General features: G+C 42.8%; 1 protein-coding gene across 2 annotated transcripts in view; it reads left to right on the plus strand.

The window, feature by feature from the left end:
• prkg1b (protein kinase cGMP-dependent 1b) overlaps nucleotides 1-18,736 on the plus strand; it is a 750,557-nt gene that overhangs the window by 458,422 nt on the left and 273,399 nt on the right. For both annotated transcript variants that reach the window (XM_087999056.1, XM_087999057.1), the window contains exon 5: nucleotides 16,281-16,344. In XM_087999056.1, coding sequence (XP_087855182.1) covers nucleotides 16,281-16,344 — 64 coding nt within the window. The remainder of the gene's footprint in view (nucleotides 1-16,280; nucleotides 16,345-18,736) is intronic.

Consider the following 18,736-nt stretch of genomic DNA (forward strand, 5'->3'; position numbering starts at 1 on the left):
GCTTTTGCAAGTTCTTGCCTAACACCGTCAAAATTGGCCATCCTCCAACTTAGAACTTGATCCTTTAGATCAGGTCTGTCCTTTTCCATAACTATTTTAAAACTAATAGAATTATGATCACTGACACCAAAGTGCTCCCCCACCTCACTCACTTGACCTGTCTTATTTCCCAAGAGAAATATTTCCTTATTTCCCAATCAAATTGTGGTCTCTGATATCCAGCTGTATTTCTATTCCTCAGAATAGGTTTTGTGAATGCTATCATAAAGATCTATACAATGTCAGTCACACTCACTTGGTAGCAATGCTTGCTTTCAGTCAGAAGATTATGGGATTGGGGCTCACACCAGAGCCCTGAGCACAGAATCTCAACTGACAGCCAGGTGCAGGATCGAGGGAGTGCTGCGCTGTCATCTTTCTGATGAGATTACAAAATTGAGACCTCAATTTCTCCCTCAGATTAATAAACAATTGCATGGCATTCTTTTGGGAAGTTGCCCTTGGTGTCATAGACATTTTTCTCCCTCATTCAACACATCTCTTTTCCCAAAAGAAAATGGTCACGGGTTGCATTTCTATTTGTGGGATCTTGCTGTGCACAACATGACAGTCATGCGTTGCAAAAGTGATTGGAACTTCAAATGAATTACACCCATTTCTAAACTGGTTTGGTTGTTCTGCTTTCTAAAAGTGCTTCCAATAATTAGATGCTCGATTTGTAAAAAGGTTTCATTTTCATCAATTGATATTGGATTTATAAAGTGGCTTTTTTTAACAGAGCCTGCCCTTCTAAAAAGACCATTCACTTGTCTCCTGTTCCAGTTGTTTGTCACACAGTATAGTTAAATCAACAATGACAACAAATTGTGGGTATACAGAATAAAGATACCTCATGGAAACATCATCAGACAGCATTGGAAATGAAGTCACATATAGACTGGACCAAAAACTTTGTCAAGAGATAGATTTTTAAAGATCATCTTCAAGGAGAAAAGAGACGGGGAGAAGTTTATGGACTGCATTTAGATTTTAGAAGCTCGGCAACTGAAATTACAGCTGAGTGATGTAAATTGGAGTAATTACAAAGGACCAGAGGAGACTGGAAATCGTAGATGATTGTCAAGCTGGGGAAGACTACAGACTAGGGATGAGGTATACTGCTAGGAAGAGATTTAAAAACATCTCTCAGTAAGTTTAAAAAGTGCTCAGCTGATATGTGCAGCACCATTTTAAAGTGAGGGTATATTCTCTGTAATGTCAGTCATAGATACTGTGGACAACATCCTCTTCCATCCTCTGGTGGGCGGCACGGTGGCACAATGGTTAGCACTGTTGCCTCACAGCGCCAGAGATCCGGGTTCAATTCCCGCCTCAGGCGACTGACTGTGTGGAGTTTGCACGTTCTCCCCGTGTCTGCGTGGGTTTCCTCCGGGTGCTCCGGTTTCCTCCCACAGTCCAAAGATGTGCAGGGTCAGGTGAAGTGGCCATGCTAAATTACCCGTAGTGTTAGGTAAGGGGTAAATGTAGGGGTATGGGTGGGTTCGCTTCGGCGGGTCGGTGTGGACTTGTTGGGCCGAAGGGCCTGTTTCCACACTGTAATGTAATCTGTAATCTGTAGCATCTGATGTCACACTTGTCTGGTGGGAGTCTGGTTGGAACACAATTCTTTCTTTGTTGTGGGGAAATTAAGTACATTTCTGATGCGGTTAATTCAATCATAGCACGTAGGAGTGAAAGCGAAGTGGCATTCATAGAAATCAAACCATTATCAATGAATGCTCTGTTGCAAGGAATTGACGTGCCACTGTCCTATTTAGCAGGCAGTTCCCACTCATTCATTGAGCCTGCAGTCTTGGTAGAAACACAGCATGATTACACCACAAGGGGGCACCATTTAGCATACCACCTTTGTGCTGTCTGCTTGCAAGTGCAATACACCTTGTGCTACACTCTTGCCTTTCCCCACAGCCCGTCAAATTTTTCTTCTCATTGTTCATGTCGCTTGGAAGCTGCGATTGAAACTCCCTCCACCACACCCTCAGGCAGTGCAATTCAGACCTGAAAAACACGATCTATTTTTTTTTTAAAATCAGAGTTTCCTCAGTTATCATTGCCTCTCCTGGGGCGGTGTGGTTCTCAGTTCTCCTGTAAATAGGAAGTTTCTCCTTGTCTAATCTGAAGCATCAAAAGAGGCATCCAGGGCTATGCCTAAAACAGCCATTAGAGTTTTGCATGTTCCAGCCTGAGACCGTTTCACCTGCCCCTTTACTAAATTGCACTCCTTCCATTTCCAGTTTGATGGGAGGCGGCACTGAGTGTTCCTTTGCAAATGGCTGCAATCCTCAGGCAAAACAGTACCCCTTCAAACCCTCCAAATCCATGGTGCTCCTGACTATGGACAGCAATCCACAGATGACACCCTTCCCAGCCGTTTTTATCATATGCCCCCCCCCCCCCCCCCCCTCCCACCCCTCCCTTTTCAAGCCTGCTCCCACTTTCACAATTGTACTGCTGGAGGCTCAATCCAACGGCTGCAAGACCCCACCCTGACCTTCTCCCTCCCCTGTCTCCAGCTGAGTGGCTCTATGAGCATCCAGCATCCGTCTCTCAGGTGCTGAGAGAACAAGCAGACAGCTTGAGATGCAGTCTGGTCCATTCTGCAAGCTGGGTGCCCATCTATGTTTGCAGATTTTCTCTATCTCCGCTGCAGCCTTTCAAATGCTCATTACTGAAGCACCTTCCAGAGTGCTGCCAGTTAACAGTGGAAGTGCCAGGGTGATCATGAGGGATTGGCAGATGCTAATGTTTATGGATGAGGGGCACATGCGACTGATGCCCATGGGTTATGCTATGGGCTACTGTTTGATTGTAGGCAGCATTGATGTTGTTTGGAGCGTGTGGTGCACTGAGTCTGCTGCCTTCCTTGCCAGATTTTCCTGGCATTGAGCTTGTTGGGTAAGATGGAAGGCTTAATACAGAGGAACCTCAATTATCCGAATATCAATTATCCAAGTTTCGGATTATCCAAAGGGGATCTCAGGGCCCCAGTAGAAACATTACGTCAAAGAGCTGTTTCAACCCTGATCACATCTTTTGTTTACAGGTACAATGATCAAAAACGAACTTAGCTCACTGAAATGCTGACGAGAACTGTCCTGGACAGTCTCTAAAAGACTAACCTCCAGCCCCCTCTGTCTCTCTCCCCCCCCCACACTTTCTCTGGAGCCCTACATAAGGGTGTACCCTGAACCCTGCTTCCCCAGATAATCTCTCCAACATTGTCCTGTACAGGGCAGAGGTGGAACCTGTCATAAAATTGGGTGTCGGCGGAGGGGGGAAGGGATGACAGCGCAGACGGGGGACAGACGGTGGGTAAGGGTTGTACAGGGGTGCAGGATGGGAGTGGACGGTGTTGGGAGGGGGGTGGGGGTGGGGGTGGGCAGATGGTGTTGGGGATGGGTGTGGGCGGGCAGAGTGGGTGGATGGGGTTTGGGGGACGGGATGGGGTGTGCTGTTGCCTAGTCTCCTGAAAGGGGAGCAGACTTCACAGAAAACTCCGAGCCCCAGAGAAAATCAATTGACCGAATAATCAATTATCTGAACGAAATAGTGCCCGCCCATCTCGTTCGGATAATTGAGGTCCCTCTGTATTAATAAATTGTGCCATTAACAAGGCACTTAGCAAGCAAGATCATTCTGGTATAATGTGTGTTTTGTCAACGCGAATTGGCTGTAATGCGATTGATGAATAGTGGGTCCTGTTTGGATAATGCAAATTTTCCACTGAATGGGTATAGCAATTTTATCTGGTGATCTTTTACAGTGCAATTTTCTATATTGGTTTTCTGTAGTGCGGGGCTGCAGAGGAACGCAACTGTCGCGTTATACCAGAACACACTGTAGTTGCCAGCAATTTCATATCTGTCTGCGGGAGAATCTCGCAATGAGCTTGTGAAAAGCATGAACTTTGAAGCGGAATGATCTCAATATTGAGATGGGCCTCGCCAGCCTTTTCATCTGATTCTACCAATCATTTCACATTTAATAAATTGTCTCTCCCAGATCCTGTCAGTTTTATTATAAGCACTTGTGTCAAAGTAAGTACCGTGGCATTTTTAAAGGGATTTTTTTCTTTGTACATGACAATTGTCAGAATAGTGATAATGATGGAACTCAGAAGCCAGTTATGATTCCCTCTACGCAAGAACTGTTTTAGCTTATCAAACTGAGAGGAATAGGAGAATTCCAGTTATTGACTTCTCCACTGTTTGACATTATGGAAGCTAAAGTTATGTACACTTGCAAATCTAGCACAAGATGAAACTCAGGACTGAACACACACTGAACTGAGAGGTTCTGAATCTGCAAGCCCCAGTGTCCAAATAAGTGAAGCAGAAAATCACAGTATAAACTCTTTTTCTAAATCAACTAAGCCGTACACCTAAGTATTCCTCCTCAATTACAGGAGAACAACTTGACCTTGAAAGAAAATCTGCCTTCGACTAAAAGAAGTGGTGTTTCAATAACACCTACCACTTCATCCGGAACTCTCAAAGCACTTCAAAACCAGTTGTTATTTTTGAAGTACTGTCATTTTTATGCAGGTACATAAAGACAAAGGAAACAGCGATCATATTAAAGCAAAATACTGTGGAAAATTTGAAGCAAATGAACAAAATACTGGAGAAACTCCAGGTGTGGAGTAGTGTCTGTGGAGAGAGAAACAGAGTTAATGTTTGGAGTCCAGTATGACCGTTCTTCAGAACACTTTGTCTGTCTCTGGTGGTTTTATTGCATGGGCAGGACATAAAGACCTTAGACTGCAGATTCATAGTTCCTTCAAAGCAGAGTCACAGATTGCTAGGGTAGTGAAGAAGGCATTTGAGATGCTTTCCTTTACTGGTCAGAACATTGGGTATAGGAGTTGAGAGGTCACGTTGCGGCTGTACAGGATGTTGGTTAGGCCACTTTTGGAATATTGTGTGCAATTCTGGTCTCCTTCCTATCAAAAGGATGTTGTGAAACTTGAAAGGGTTCAGAAAAGATTTATAAGGATGTTGCCAGAGTTGGAGGATTTGAGCTTTAGGGAGAAGCTGAATAGGCTGGGACTGTTTTCCCTGGAGCATTGGAGGCTGAGGGATGACCTTATAGAGGTTTATAAAATCATTAGAGCTTGGATAGGATAAGTGGGGAAAGTCTTTTCCCTGGGATGAGGCAGTCCAGAACTAGAATGCACAGGTTTAAGGTGAGAGGGGAAATATATAAAAGTGACCTGAGAGGCATTGTTTTCATGCAGAGGGTGGTACGTGTATGGAATGAGCTGCCAGAGGATGTGGTGGAGGCTAGTACAATTACAACACTTAAAAGGCATCTGGATGGATATTTGAATAGGAAGGGTTTAGAGGGATATGAGCGAAGTGCTGGCAAATGGGACAAGGTTAATTTAGGATATCTGGTTGGCATGGACGAGTTGGACCAAAGGGTCTGTTTCTGTGCTGTACATCTCTATGACTCTAGGACATCCTATTTTTCTTCAGGTACTGCCATTAGATTATTTATATCTACATCGAATCTCTACAGTGTGGAAGTAGGCCATTCAGCCCATCGCGTCCACACCAAACCTCCAAACAGCATTCCACCCAGACCTACCCTCCTACTTTGTAACCCTGCATTTCCCATGGCTAAGGAGAAAGTGAGGACTGCAGATGCTGGAGATCAGAGCTGAAAATGTGTTGCTGGAAAAGCGCAGCAGGTCAGGCAGCATCCAAGGAACAGGAGAATCGACGTTTCGGGCATAAGCCCATGGCTAATCCAATGCGCCTGCACATCCCTGGACACTGCGGGACAATATAGCGCAGGCAACCCACCTGCCTTTGGACTGTGGGAGGAAACCGGAGCACCAGGAGGAAACCCACGTGGACACAGGGAGAATGTGTGAACTCCACACAGACAGTCGTCTGAGGCTGGAATCGATCTTGGATCCCCTGACGCGAGAAGACAGCAGTGCTGGCATTACTGGTCGCCTTGAGAGTGGGTTGATATAACCGAGTGGAAGTAACTTGATGTTAATACAATACACATGACTGGTGGCTGTATCACTTATGTGGATGGTTAGAGCTGAGCACATTTCTGTGTGCTGGGAACAATGCATCGACCAGACCAGCAGGCTTCTTACCCGGAAGCATATTAGAGAAGTGATTTAGCTTTTACAATCTTCTGTCAACTTTATGGTCACTTTGACTGATACTAACAAAATAGTAGATGGAATTTCACCTCTAAAATGGCAAGTGATGTGGGCAAACCTGAATTGTATTCAAACCGTTTTTCTCCTGATTTAGGATTAAGTTGACTCTCAATTGATTCAAGTAGCACTTAGAATGGAAACTTCAGTTTTCTTACACGAAGAGCAACAACAATTTTAAAAAAGCATTGTCACTAAACTGAACAATTTAACTGTATTAAAGCATTCAGCATGCTACACTAATAGTTGAAGAGTTTGTTTTGCTCCGGGGATAAGGTAATTGGAGAGAGGTCCCAGGGTGAAGATTTTCTTCACGGTCCCTGTGGTATCAGATCTCTGGTAGACCAGGACCTCTACCCATCCCATCACTCAGGTCAGTTTTGGTATCAAGGGCAGGAGTTGAGTATTTGTTTTTGCATTTCACTCCAACATTGTGTGATTCATAGAGCAGTCTGAAGAACTTTTTAAAGTGTTCTTTAAAGTTTTAAATTCTGCCTCTTGACCAATGGGATTGGTCACTGTTGCAAGAAACTACCTTAAGCCACAATGTCTCATTCTCTGCAATAACCCTCTCTCAGTGCTAGAATCATTGTTTCTTGCACCCCTTCTGATTGGACTGGCGATGATGGCACAAAGTCCCCTATTTGTATTTTATCACAATGTATCTGTTCAAGTTTCTCGTGAATACATTGTTTCGCATCAAGTCACGTTTGGAGGAAAATCCTGGTTGATCAGCTAAAGGATTTCCCGTCCACGAACACTGCTATGTTCCCCATTATAACTGGAGAAGATCTCCCCTTGGGTGCTTGGAGAGATATTTTCAAGGCTGACATTTGTAAACAGCACCACCTATGGACTTCATCTGTTCTTCACATTTGGAATTATCAGCTGTGATCAGCAATTACAGGAACTCATACTGTGGGGCACTTTCTATGCAGCAATTTTTAATTACAAAGGGAAATCCTGATCAACCTTCATTTCCTTTTCACCCACATTAAGCTTGTGAGAAACCTGCATTTGATGGAGTGCAATATCGGATTTGATCCTTTATTTTATCTCTCTTGCAATCTGCAAGCCATTAATGTGTTATTCCTGCTCTGATATTTTTTTTTCCATAGCCAATCGTGGCTTGTCGTTTGGTTATTTCTCAAAACCTAGAACATTTTGATCTGTTGTTTGCTCTGCACTGATTTTAGAAGTTGAGTAAAGCATAAAATTAATCTAAACAGCCACAAAACATTTCATTAAATTGATCAGTTGCATAATTATTACATATTGTAAAGGTAACGGACTGGATGATTCATTGAACCAGGACTGTGTGGTAGAGTGAAACTGGGCAATGTCTTGAATCCAGGCTGGTGATCCCAGGCGTTATTTACGTGCAAGTTTATGTGATGTATTAAGTTTTACTCACCACAAAGTAACAATGGTGCATGTGTAAATAAAGGTTTGTGTAGCTGTTCTGAGGGATTTTCAAGAGAAGAGCAGCAAGGATCAGATGAGCTGGATTCATGGACTTAACAGTTTTAATTCCTGAAGATGAATTTTTCAGTCTTAATGGTAGTGAAATTGCTGCTATTCACTATCATTGCTGCATGAAATTGAGAGCAACTTGGGGCACCTCTGTACACGCACAGGTAAACTTAGAAAGCCAGAAGTTACTGTCAGTGATTTCCACAGGTTGCACCTCATCATCGGTGGTCCCTTGCAGATGAGGATGACTCTCTTTCACTCTCTGGGTGAGTCTGTAGGTGGCTGTAGGGACCCATGTGGCTACTGCAAGCTCTGTTACACTTGGGGCAGGGCTGCTGATGTTTTCACCTGGCTTTTATTTTTCCCGACGGCACGTCTCGGGGTACTTGGTGCCTTTCTGGAAGCTCCTCCTCCAATTTGGACAGTCTTGGGCCAGTGGTTCCCAGGTGTCGTTGGGAATGCTGCACTTCACCAGTGAGTCTCACTGAGGCACTTCCTGTGTCCACCTGGAGCTCACCTGCTGTTTCAGTATTTAATCATCAGACACAGCACATTTAAGAAATCATTTAGCCAATGAGAATGTCTCCATTTATGCTTTAAAATTGCTGTTAATCCTTCCCTTGCCCTGCCCTGTATAAGGCTTGTTAATGAGGTGTAACTGGGGTAATTACCTCATAACTCCCTTTGCTCTGGTCCTGAAAAACCAATCTAATTTAGTATTTATATGAAGTCAATTTTTTCATTGCTATAGTTCTGAAACTTTTTAAGTATTCTGCTCTTCAGGGTTGTTTCTGAGATTTCAGCTTCCTAAGGGTGCGTGCAATGATTATGGATGAGATGAAGTGAGAAAAATCTTTTCACACAGCGAGTAGTTAGGGTATGGAATACACTGCCTGGAAATGAGGTGGGGACAGGCTTGAGGCATTAATGAGGGCATTGGATAGTTTTTGGAAGAGTGATGGCGTATAGAGACAAAGGGAACTGGCACTGGGTAGTAAAGCTGGTGCAAGTGTGATGGGTTGGGTAACCTCCTTCTGTACTATACAAATCCTGTGATTATGCCACTCTGTAAAATTGATAAAAAGTGAAGAATAGCCCATGCTTTCTGCTTGTAAGCATTCTTCAAGGTTGCTTAGCCTGCTTGAAGGCTTCATGTTGATGGAAACTCCCCCATTCTGTCACCAGTTTCACCACTGCTTCATGAAAGGGGAGGTCCATTGCACAGAAATTGTTCCATTTTTGTGGATTACTTTCTTTGAGGTCAGGTGAGTTATGTCACTGCACTGCTGGCACATGCTCTGGGCAAGCGGCGATGTTTGAAGTGTTCATTTAAGCAATTCAGAATGGTTGAGTGTCCCAGACATTTGGGGATTTTAATTATTCTAAACGTTGAAGTTGCTGATTGCTAGACTGTTGCTTCATCGCCTCCTCAGCAGAAATATGGTGAGAATCCCCCATATGCACAAAGATGGGGAGCTGGATCTTTCGGTATTTCTGAGATTGTGAGAGTCAAAGTGTGACACTGGAAAAACACAGCATGTCAGGCTGTGACGAGGGGGAGAGTTGCTGTTTCGGTCATAAGTCCTTCATCAGGAATGTGTGGGGGTGGGGTGGGGGGAAGGTAGCTGGGAGGGCGATAAGTTGATGCAGATGAGGTGATGGTGATAGGTCACTGGAGAGGGTGGAGCAGATAGGTGGGAAGGAAGATGGACAGGTAGGACAGTTCAAGAGGGCGATGCCGAGTTGGAGGGTTAGATCTGGGATGAGGTGGGGGAAGGGGGGATTTGGAAACAAGTGAAGTTGATGCTGACACCATGTAGTTGTACGGTCCTGAGGTAGAAGATGAGGTGTTCTTCCTCCAGTTCTCTAGTGGCTTGGATTTGGCAGTAGAGGAGGCCCAGGACTTGTTAAGGATGTGTATGAAAACAGACATGAGTTTTTTTGGCTACATTTCATCCCTACACAGTAGTCCTGGTGGGGAATCCATCTCCAGATAGGTTTCAAGACCCCACCGCCCCCCCATGCCTGGCTCCAACTACAACTTGACTCTACCCCCAATGGGATTTCGCCTCCACTCTCCCTGTCCATTGCAATGGGATGTCAGTTACTGAGGGGATTCTTTTCTAAGTAACATTTGCAAAGTTTGGAAAGTGATGACCTCAATCATGAGGCACTTTCCTGTTTAAATACCCAAAGAGACAGCCTGCTGCATTTTCAAAGCCAATATTTGAGAGCCCACTCTCAGGCTGCTATCTGACTAACAGGGGAGAAATCTCTGGTGACTGTGCACCACCCCACCCACTTCCCCCAATAGTGTAGACTTCCGATTGTCATTGAACCTAATCTTGGGGCACAGGACAAATCCCACCAGAGTTTCTCTTGCTAATTCGGTGTAGTGCCCAAGTGAACTCAACAATTTGGGGAAATCTGTTCCAGACTCTCCAAAGGTTTGTGTGGAAACGTGCTTTTCAACATCAACCCTGAACAATTTGGCTGATTTGAATTTAACAATGGAGGAGACCCATTCCCGCAAGGGAATGCCCATTTATTCTGGGTTCTGTATCTTCCCAGTCAAATACCACCATCAACCGAAACACCTTGATTAGATTACCTCTCGACCTTTTATACTCCGAGAAACAAGTTAAATTTGGCAGTCTGCCCTCAGATGTCCTGCTGTCCTTCTGGATGTTCCCTGCACCACTGAATTCACCTTTTGCTTCAAAAGGTGAATGATCAATAAAATTCAAAGAGAAGGCTGCTTTCCAGTCTAAGTTAATGTCACCCCTTACTGAGCATGCTGCACGTTGAGTATAATTATGAAGTTTGGGTTTGTGAAGAGTCTCTCCCTCAGCCTTTTCGAAGGCAGCTAATACAAACTACTGAAATACATGCTACAACAGTAGCAACCAAGCAGCTTTCTTTCGCTCCATTTGCCCTGTAGTAGCCTCTCTGTGGTAGTGTTCAAAGCTGACTGCTGCTGCAGATTGGGTCTGTCCGATGCTCCCCTTTGATTTCTAATTGACCCTAAAATAGGAACAGAGTTCGTCCATTCAGCCCATCATGCCTGCTCCCCCATTAAACGTGATCATAGTTGATTGAACACTTCAATGCCCTTTACTCACACAGCTTTTTTGTCATTGGCAATCAGAAATGTTTCAATCTCTACTTCAAACTTTAATGAAATGCTGAGCTTCAAAAGCCCCCTGAGACACAAAATTCCAAAAACTCTTAACCGTTTGAAATAATACTTCTCTCTTCATCTTATGTACTGATTAGTATGATATTCATACTCAATTATCCGTGCCCACCTTATTTTTAAAAATGTCTCTTGCTTCTCGACTCCCCAGCCAAGCAGTAATATGGTGGCTCAGTCATTCGCACTGCTGCCGCACAGTTCAGTTCCAGCCTCTGGCGACTCTGTGTGCAGTTATCCCCGTGTCTGCGTGGGTTTCCTCTGGGTGCTCCAGTGACCTTCCACAGTCCAAAAGTGTGCAGATTAGGTGGATTGACCAGGCTAAATTGCCCCATTGTGTCCAGGGATGTGCAGGCTGGATGGGTTAGCCATGGAAAATGCAGGGTTAAGGGATTGTGGGGGGGGAAGGATGTGGGTCTGGGTGGGATGCTCTTTAGAGAGTGAATATGGACTCAATAGTCTGAATGGCTTGCTTCCACACTACGAATTCTATGTATCAGGGAAAACATTTCACTTCTGTCTATCCCTTTAAGTATTTTGAATGTTTCAACGAGAGACAGTACAACAAATAAAGGTCTATGGTTTTATTATGTGGATTATATTGCGTTGTCATTGCTTTTCATTCCAACAGTTAATGATTTGTGTATGTGAACACTTCCATCCATTTGCTCCCTCGCAGGTCATCGTCTATCTCCATTCAGATAATATTCTAATGTTGTCTTTCTTGGATCCAAGCTGGCTGATGTCCCATTTCACCACATTGAACTCGAGCTGCCCCCTCCATGTAGTCTGTTTGCTTGGTAATTTCCAGCTCTCATTCACACAACTGGCTGTACTGCTTAATGTTATCTCTAAACAGGGTAGAAGTCAGAACATTGTCATGCATGGAAAATGTGGAATTGTGGGTTGTGGGGATTGGTGTAAAGTGATTATCTATACTTGCCCATTCTATAAAACAACAGCTTTTGTCTACGTTTAATGCAAATTAGTGTAAAATCTTATTTAAATACTGTTTTCCTCCTTATCATGCATAACTAAAATTTAATATGAATGTGGATTATTATTATATTTAAGGTTTGTTCTTTAAAAATGATATAGTGACATTGGATTAAAAATCCCACTTTGTGCTTCTTGGATGAAATATTGTGAGCTAAAACTGCAGACCATTCTAATATCCATTCCAACTCTGTACCAGGAACAGTATAGGCAAGTATTTGCTCCATTGCTATTTGTTTTGAACAATACTGATGGCTGAATAAAGCAATTGGTTTGCACTATATCAGTTGATAAACTGAGAGATATAGCATTATGCTTAAAAATGTTAAGTACCCACTTTAGTATTTAGCTATTTTTGGCCTTCCTGGCACAACTCGGCTTCCTACCAACCCTCCCAGTGCTTGGCGCAGTATGGCATGTGAACTGGGACATGCTGAGTCTCAGGGTAAGCAGCCTATTTGCTATTGATACAGATCGAATGGGAAAGCAACAACCTTATTGTGGGTGTTATAAATCACTCAACTGTCCACTTAGGGCTGGGGGAGTCCTGTCCTTAATTTCATTTTGACTACAGAGCTGACATAACATAGCCATGTAAAAACATTATGAGCAGCTAGCCTAGATTTCCATTCAAGATCAGTCAAAAATTAACAACTGACACTGTTTGACGAATAATTCATGAAACAGAGCAGAGCGACCTTGTGACTGAATGCTCTTTAGATTTATAGTGCAAGTTTGGGCATCAGCTCATAGTTTTGGAGTCCGGTTTATGACAATGGGAGGTAGCATATGCTATCAGTGTTTGTTTTGTATTATGGAAGGGATTTAAAAGTGAGAGTTGGCTTATGGTTAACATCGGGCACAAATGTTGATAAACATGTGGTTTATTATTGAAAGCTTGGGTAAATTTAATGAATTCATTGTGTCATTAGAATGTTTATGCGTACATGATTAATTGTCTAAATTGGGAGCTTACTCTGTCTTTTCCAATCTGGATATCACTACATTGTCGAAATGTCTCACTTTATCATCTTGTGCTCCATATTCTTCCCTGGAAGTGACAACTCTACCTAGATTGCGCTAGCTACTTCCTCCACAATCCTTATGTTAAAGTTTGCTTACATAAGTGATGTGAATGTGCATTCATGAATGAATTTCACCAGGATAATTGTTCACCCGGGCTCCAGTTGCAAATGGTGCAAACTCAAAGAGCGCATCGTGCCTCCCATCTTTAGTGTGTGTATGTGATAGTCTTGCCTTGATGTTGAGTACTGCATCAATACCAAAATGTATGTAAACAGTGCCAGTAAATGTAGCTTAAGTAAAATGGAATTCTTAGGTGAGGCAAATGGAATTTGAACTTCAAAATTCACATGGTTTTATTGTAATCTAAACAAACAAAACCAAACAAAGAAAAATATTGAGACTAATTTATGATGGAAAATGAAATAATTGCACACAGGCTGGTATCCCGTCACCAAGCCACCCTTTATTTACTTGTGCACAGTACATGGGCTCTGACCAGCCGGCTCAGAGCCAGTCCCCAGACTGAGGAGAATCTCCTGTTTATCTCTGTCAGCCAGGGCTCCCTGATTATCCCGGGTTAACAACCTCAATCAAGGGGAGAAAGTGAGGTCTGCAGATGCTGGAGATCAAAGTTGAAACTTTATTGCTGGAACAGCACAGCAGGTCAGACAGCATCCAGGGAACAGGAGATTCGACGTTTCGGGCACAGGTCCTTCTTCAGGATTTCTTCAGGAAATCTAAAGAGCATTCCTGAAGAAGGGCCTGTGCCCGAAACGTCGAATCTCCTGTTCCCTGGATGCTGCCTGACCTGCTGTGCTGTTCCAGCAATAAAGTTTCAACCTCAATCAAGGATCTCATAGTCAATGAGATCAGCCTAGCCCATGTTCCAATCACTACGGAAAGTGAATGCACAGAGTTCCTTAAAATTGCAACAGTGGTCCCGAAGAAAACATAAACATGGTTCATGGTTTGAAGCAACATGAGTTTGCAGCTCCTTAGTGGGATTATGGCCACTATGAAAACTGCAACAGTGTGCCAATTGTAAAGGGAGATTTCAGTAATCAATGCTCATACTATCTTATCACCTGATGAACAGCAAAATGACAGATGAGTTGCATTAAATACTTTGCATTATTTTCATAGTAGAGGACATTAATTGAATTCCAAAATTGCTAAGTAATAAAGGGAGAGGGAGGATGAAATAAATGTAATTACCATCACTAGAGAGAAAACATGTGAAGAAAACTAATCTGGCTAAGTGCTGATAAGTCTCCTGGATCAAATGTGTTGCATCCTAGAATTTTAAAATAATTAGCTGCAGAATTAGTGGATATACTGATAGCAATCTTGAAAGAGTCCTTAGTGTCTGGACTAGTCCCAAAAGTTTGGAAAAATGTCAGTGTAGCACCCTTATTCAAAACAGGAAGCAAGATAAAACAAATGGAACTATTGATTGGCTCACTGAACATCTGCCACACGGGAAGAGCTAAACTATTATGTAATAGCAGTGCACAAAAAATACATAATGAAATAGAATCCCTACAGTGTGGAAGAAGGCCCATCGAATCCACACTAACCCTCTGAAAAGCATCCTACCCATACCCACATAACCCTACTTGCCACTATAAATGCCGGAGGAAACACCACAGAAGCGCTTCACAGGAGGCTCTCAAGCACTGAGGATGTCACCTAGACAGGGGACGAGACGTTTGCAACAAAAACTTCCAGCTCGGCGAACAGAACCACAGCAACGAGCACCCGAGCTACAAATCTTCTCACAAACTTTGAATAACCCTACCCCTGCATTTCCCTTGGTAATCCACCTACCTGCACATCCCTTGACACTGTGGATGATTTAGCATGGCCAATCCACTTTGACCTGCACACCTTTGGACTGTGGGAGGAAACCGGAGCACCCGGAGGAAGCCCAGACAGATACTGGGAGAATGTGCAAACTCCACACTGACTGTTGCCCGAGGGTGGAATTGAACTCGGGTCCCTGGCGCTGTGAGGCAACAGTGCTAACCACCGAGACACCCTTTATCGTGCATCCCTGAAAAAAAAAGGTTTTTGGAGAAATGATAAGTAGGATAGAAGCAGCAGATGAAGTTGTTGAATTTCCAAAAGTTATTTGATAGGTTACAACACAGAAGGCAACTTGATAAGAAAAGAGTCCAGAGTGTTGAAGGTGGCACATTATAGACAGAGGATTGGCTAGCTAAAGGACAGAGAGCTGGGATGGGGATGGTGGGTGCATTTTCAGGATGGCCATCTGTAACTAATGCTGTCTTGTAGTGATGAGGCCACAATTATTTCCAATATATATTAATGACTCGTATGATGGAGGTGAATGTTTTATCACCAAGTTTGCAGATGATACACAAATAAGTAACCAGTCACGTAGAGAGGATGACACAATGAGTCCACAGTGGGATGTAGACAGGTTGAGTGAGTGGGCAAAAGTTAGGCAGATGGAAGATAGTGTGGGAGAATGTGAGACTATGCCTTTGGGCAGGATAACTGAATGTTATTTGAATGGGAAAAGACTGCAAATAGTTACAGCACAGGGATTTGGGGATCTTTTATAGATAGATCACAAGTTCAGTAGGTATCAGGGGAGACAAATGGAAATTTTTGGCCTGTATTTCAAAAGAAAATGGAGTATAAAATTAGGGAGGTCTTGCTAAAATGATAAAAGGCACCAATTCAACCACAACTTCTTGAAACTAATATGTACTGTCATGGGAGGGAGTCCAGAGCAGATTCATGAGGCAGATCCCGGGTGTGGAAGGATTTTCTTATGAGGAAGGTTGAAGTAGCTTGGGCTTGTACTTATTGGAGTGTAGAAGAATGAGAGATAACTTTATTAAAATATATAATGTTCTTAGAGGGCCTGACAGTGTAGATACCAGGAAATTGTTTGCCCTAGCACCAAAGGCTATAGTCGCAAAGTAAAGGGTCATCCAGTTAAGAGAGAGATGTGGAGGAATTTCTTCTTTAAATGAGTAATGAATCTGTGGAATTATTTATCACAATGGGCTGTTGAAGCTGGATCATTTAAGTACATTTAAGGTTGAGGTAGAGATTTTTAATCCGTGAGGGAAGCAAAGGTTATGGAGATAAGGCAGGAAACAGAAGTTGAGGATTATCAGATCAGCCATGAATGGCAGAACAGACCTGTTGGAGTGAGTGACCTACTGATGTACCTATGTCGTATTTTGTAAATCTACCTACATCTTCATGCTTTCTATTAGTACTTTGTTGATGCTGAGTAATAATTAGGTTTGATATGTAATTCTTCTTCTGGAAAATGAACGTTTCTCTTATTGATGAAGTATTTTTCTATTCCAGTGTTCCAACATTCCAGAACCTTTCAGAGGAAATACTCAGCAAGCTAGCTGACGTTCTTGAAGAGGTGAGTGATGACATTTACAACATCTATCTCGTGCTGTTTCATTTGTATCTTGTGTGATATGCTTTTTGCTTGATAACTAAAATTGTAGAACTGTCATTGAGGAAATGACTTAATGAAGTAATGATTCTGAAAGGATTAAAGTTGGAGACCACGTTAAGCTCGCCCCATGTTGATGATGTCCCCATGTGGCTCAGTAGGATAATGCAGAACAGCATGCATCTGTTGGAGTAAAGACAGATATCCTGGGTTTCTTCTTGTCTAAGTAACAATGTCTATATTTGTAATGTAATTTGTACCTGATTGCTAACATGTAAAAAAACTAATCTTGTTTGGGAGCCCCCTTCTTATGGAGACTCACTTGCTGGTATGAAATTACACCAATCACATGCTGGTAATTGTTGGTATCTCAAAACTCACAACTTGGTGATCGGGAGGGCAGATTGGAATTTGATTTAGGCACACTTTGATTTAGGTTCCTGAGGAAGAGCTTATGTTTGAAACGTCATCTCTCCTGCTCCTCGGATGCTGCCTGACCGGCTGTGCTTTTCCAGCACCACACTCTTCGACTCTGATCTCCAGCATTTGCAGTCCTCACTTTCTCCTCCATCATTATTAAATACCACAAGGTACCAAGTATGAAAATGCCAATGGACTTCAATATTGAACACTTGCAGTGTTTAAAACTTTACGTGATTAAGGAATACTCAGACAAACGATGGGCATCTGCAGCAGCTGAATCTTGTAACGGTCTGCAGCCAACTATTGGAAAGATCAACATGGGAGAAACAGCATTTAATGATCAAACATTTGTTTCAGACCTTGTGAGCAGTATGTGAGAGCTGGAAGCTAGTCACAACTGGCAGTACTCATTCTGTTGGGAGGTGAAATCTGTTGGAGCAGTCTCGATAGAGGTTCAGCTAGGAAGTGAGCAGGTATCAGATCTCTGTGTGGAAAGAGTCACCTAGATTTGAAACACTAGCTTGCTCGCTCTCCATGGATGCTGCCTGACTCAGTGATCTCCAGCATTTATTGTTTTCAGTTTAAACAACTCCTGGTTGGGCAAAATGAAAGCCATAAGTTGGAAAAAGAAGGAACAATTACAGTTCACAAGGAGCATTGCCACTGTGGCAAGGAGATACCATGGGGCACAGCTACAATGAGGAATGAAGGACCATCAAATTAAATTAAACTGAGGTTTCAGGCCTGGTTATGTCCTAAATCCAAAGTTAAGGTGACTTAAGGGACACTTCAAAGTTTTAAATAGACAGTCTTCCAGAAGAGAATGAGACAAAAACAATTGAAGAGGTAATAATAGTGGAATTTCTTTTATTTAAAGTGTGGTTTAGTAGGAAATAAATGACTAAAGGCTGCAGCCACCAAGAAAGTTATAGGAAAGGTGTTTTTTTTAATAGGCAGTGAAAAGGAGAAAAACTCTCTTTCATATGCAGATGGCAGGAAGCTTCAGTTTTGACAGCAAAAGCACAAGGGAGTCCTCAGTAAGCAGTTACTGTGGTTTAGCCTCGTTTTGAAAGAGTGGCATGGTGGCTCAGTGGTTAGCACTGCTGCCTTACAGCACCAGACACCAGGGTTCGATTCCAGCCTCAGGTAACTGTTTGTGGAGTTTACAGATTGTGGGTTTCTTTTGGGTGCTCCGGTTTCCACCCACAGTCCAATGATGTTAGGTGGATTGGCCATGCTAAATCGTCCAGAGGTATGCAGGCTAAGTGGGTTAGCCATGGGTTAAAGGAAAAGGGTAGGGACCTGGGTCTGGGTGAGATGTTCTTTGGAGGGGTTGGAGTGGACTCGATGGGCCTTCTTCCACACTGTAGGGATTCTGTGATGTTACAGCATTTAAACCTTTAGTTCAAGGAAAATAAACAAGCATTGCTATGTCTCGGATTTAGAAGTCTGCTTGGCAAACAGAATAAAACAGCACTGAGACACTGCAGAATTCAAAAGCTCTGACAAGAAAATAGCAATGACATGAGGAAGAATTGGGAGCAGAAATAATGTTGTCTGGAATACTTACCTTCAGAGACTGATCAAAATTGAACACAGGCTTGGGCATCTTGGAGAAAACAGTTCTTAAGTTATCGAGTTGCCTCCAAGCTAGAGAATAAATTAGAAGCTGAACACATAAGTTCACTTTTGGGTTTAATAGGACTTACTACTGAAGAAGTTGTGACTATTCAAAACATAAAAAAAGGTATTGTGTTTTTGATGGAGTTTTTGAAGCTTTTAATAATTACTTTAAGCTGCAAACAAATGGAATTCTTGAAAGATTTAATGGAAGAGTTAAGCATCCAGGTCAAATAGTAAATTATTTCATTAATGATCTGTACAATTCCACATGAAGGTGTGACAATGGAGCTTTGTAATCAGTATTCATAAG

Source organism: Chiloscyllium plagiosum, unplaced genomic scaffold (genome assembly GCF_037043375.1).
Source record: "Chiloscyllium plagiosum isolate Xiang-an unplaced genomic scaffold, Cpla_swu_hap1 HiC_scaffold_22, whole genome shotgun sequence".
Lineage (NCBI taxonomy): Eukaryota > Metazoa > Chordata > Chondrichthyes > Orectolobiformes > Hemiscylliidae > Chiloscyllium > Chiloscyllium plagiosum.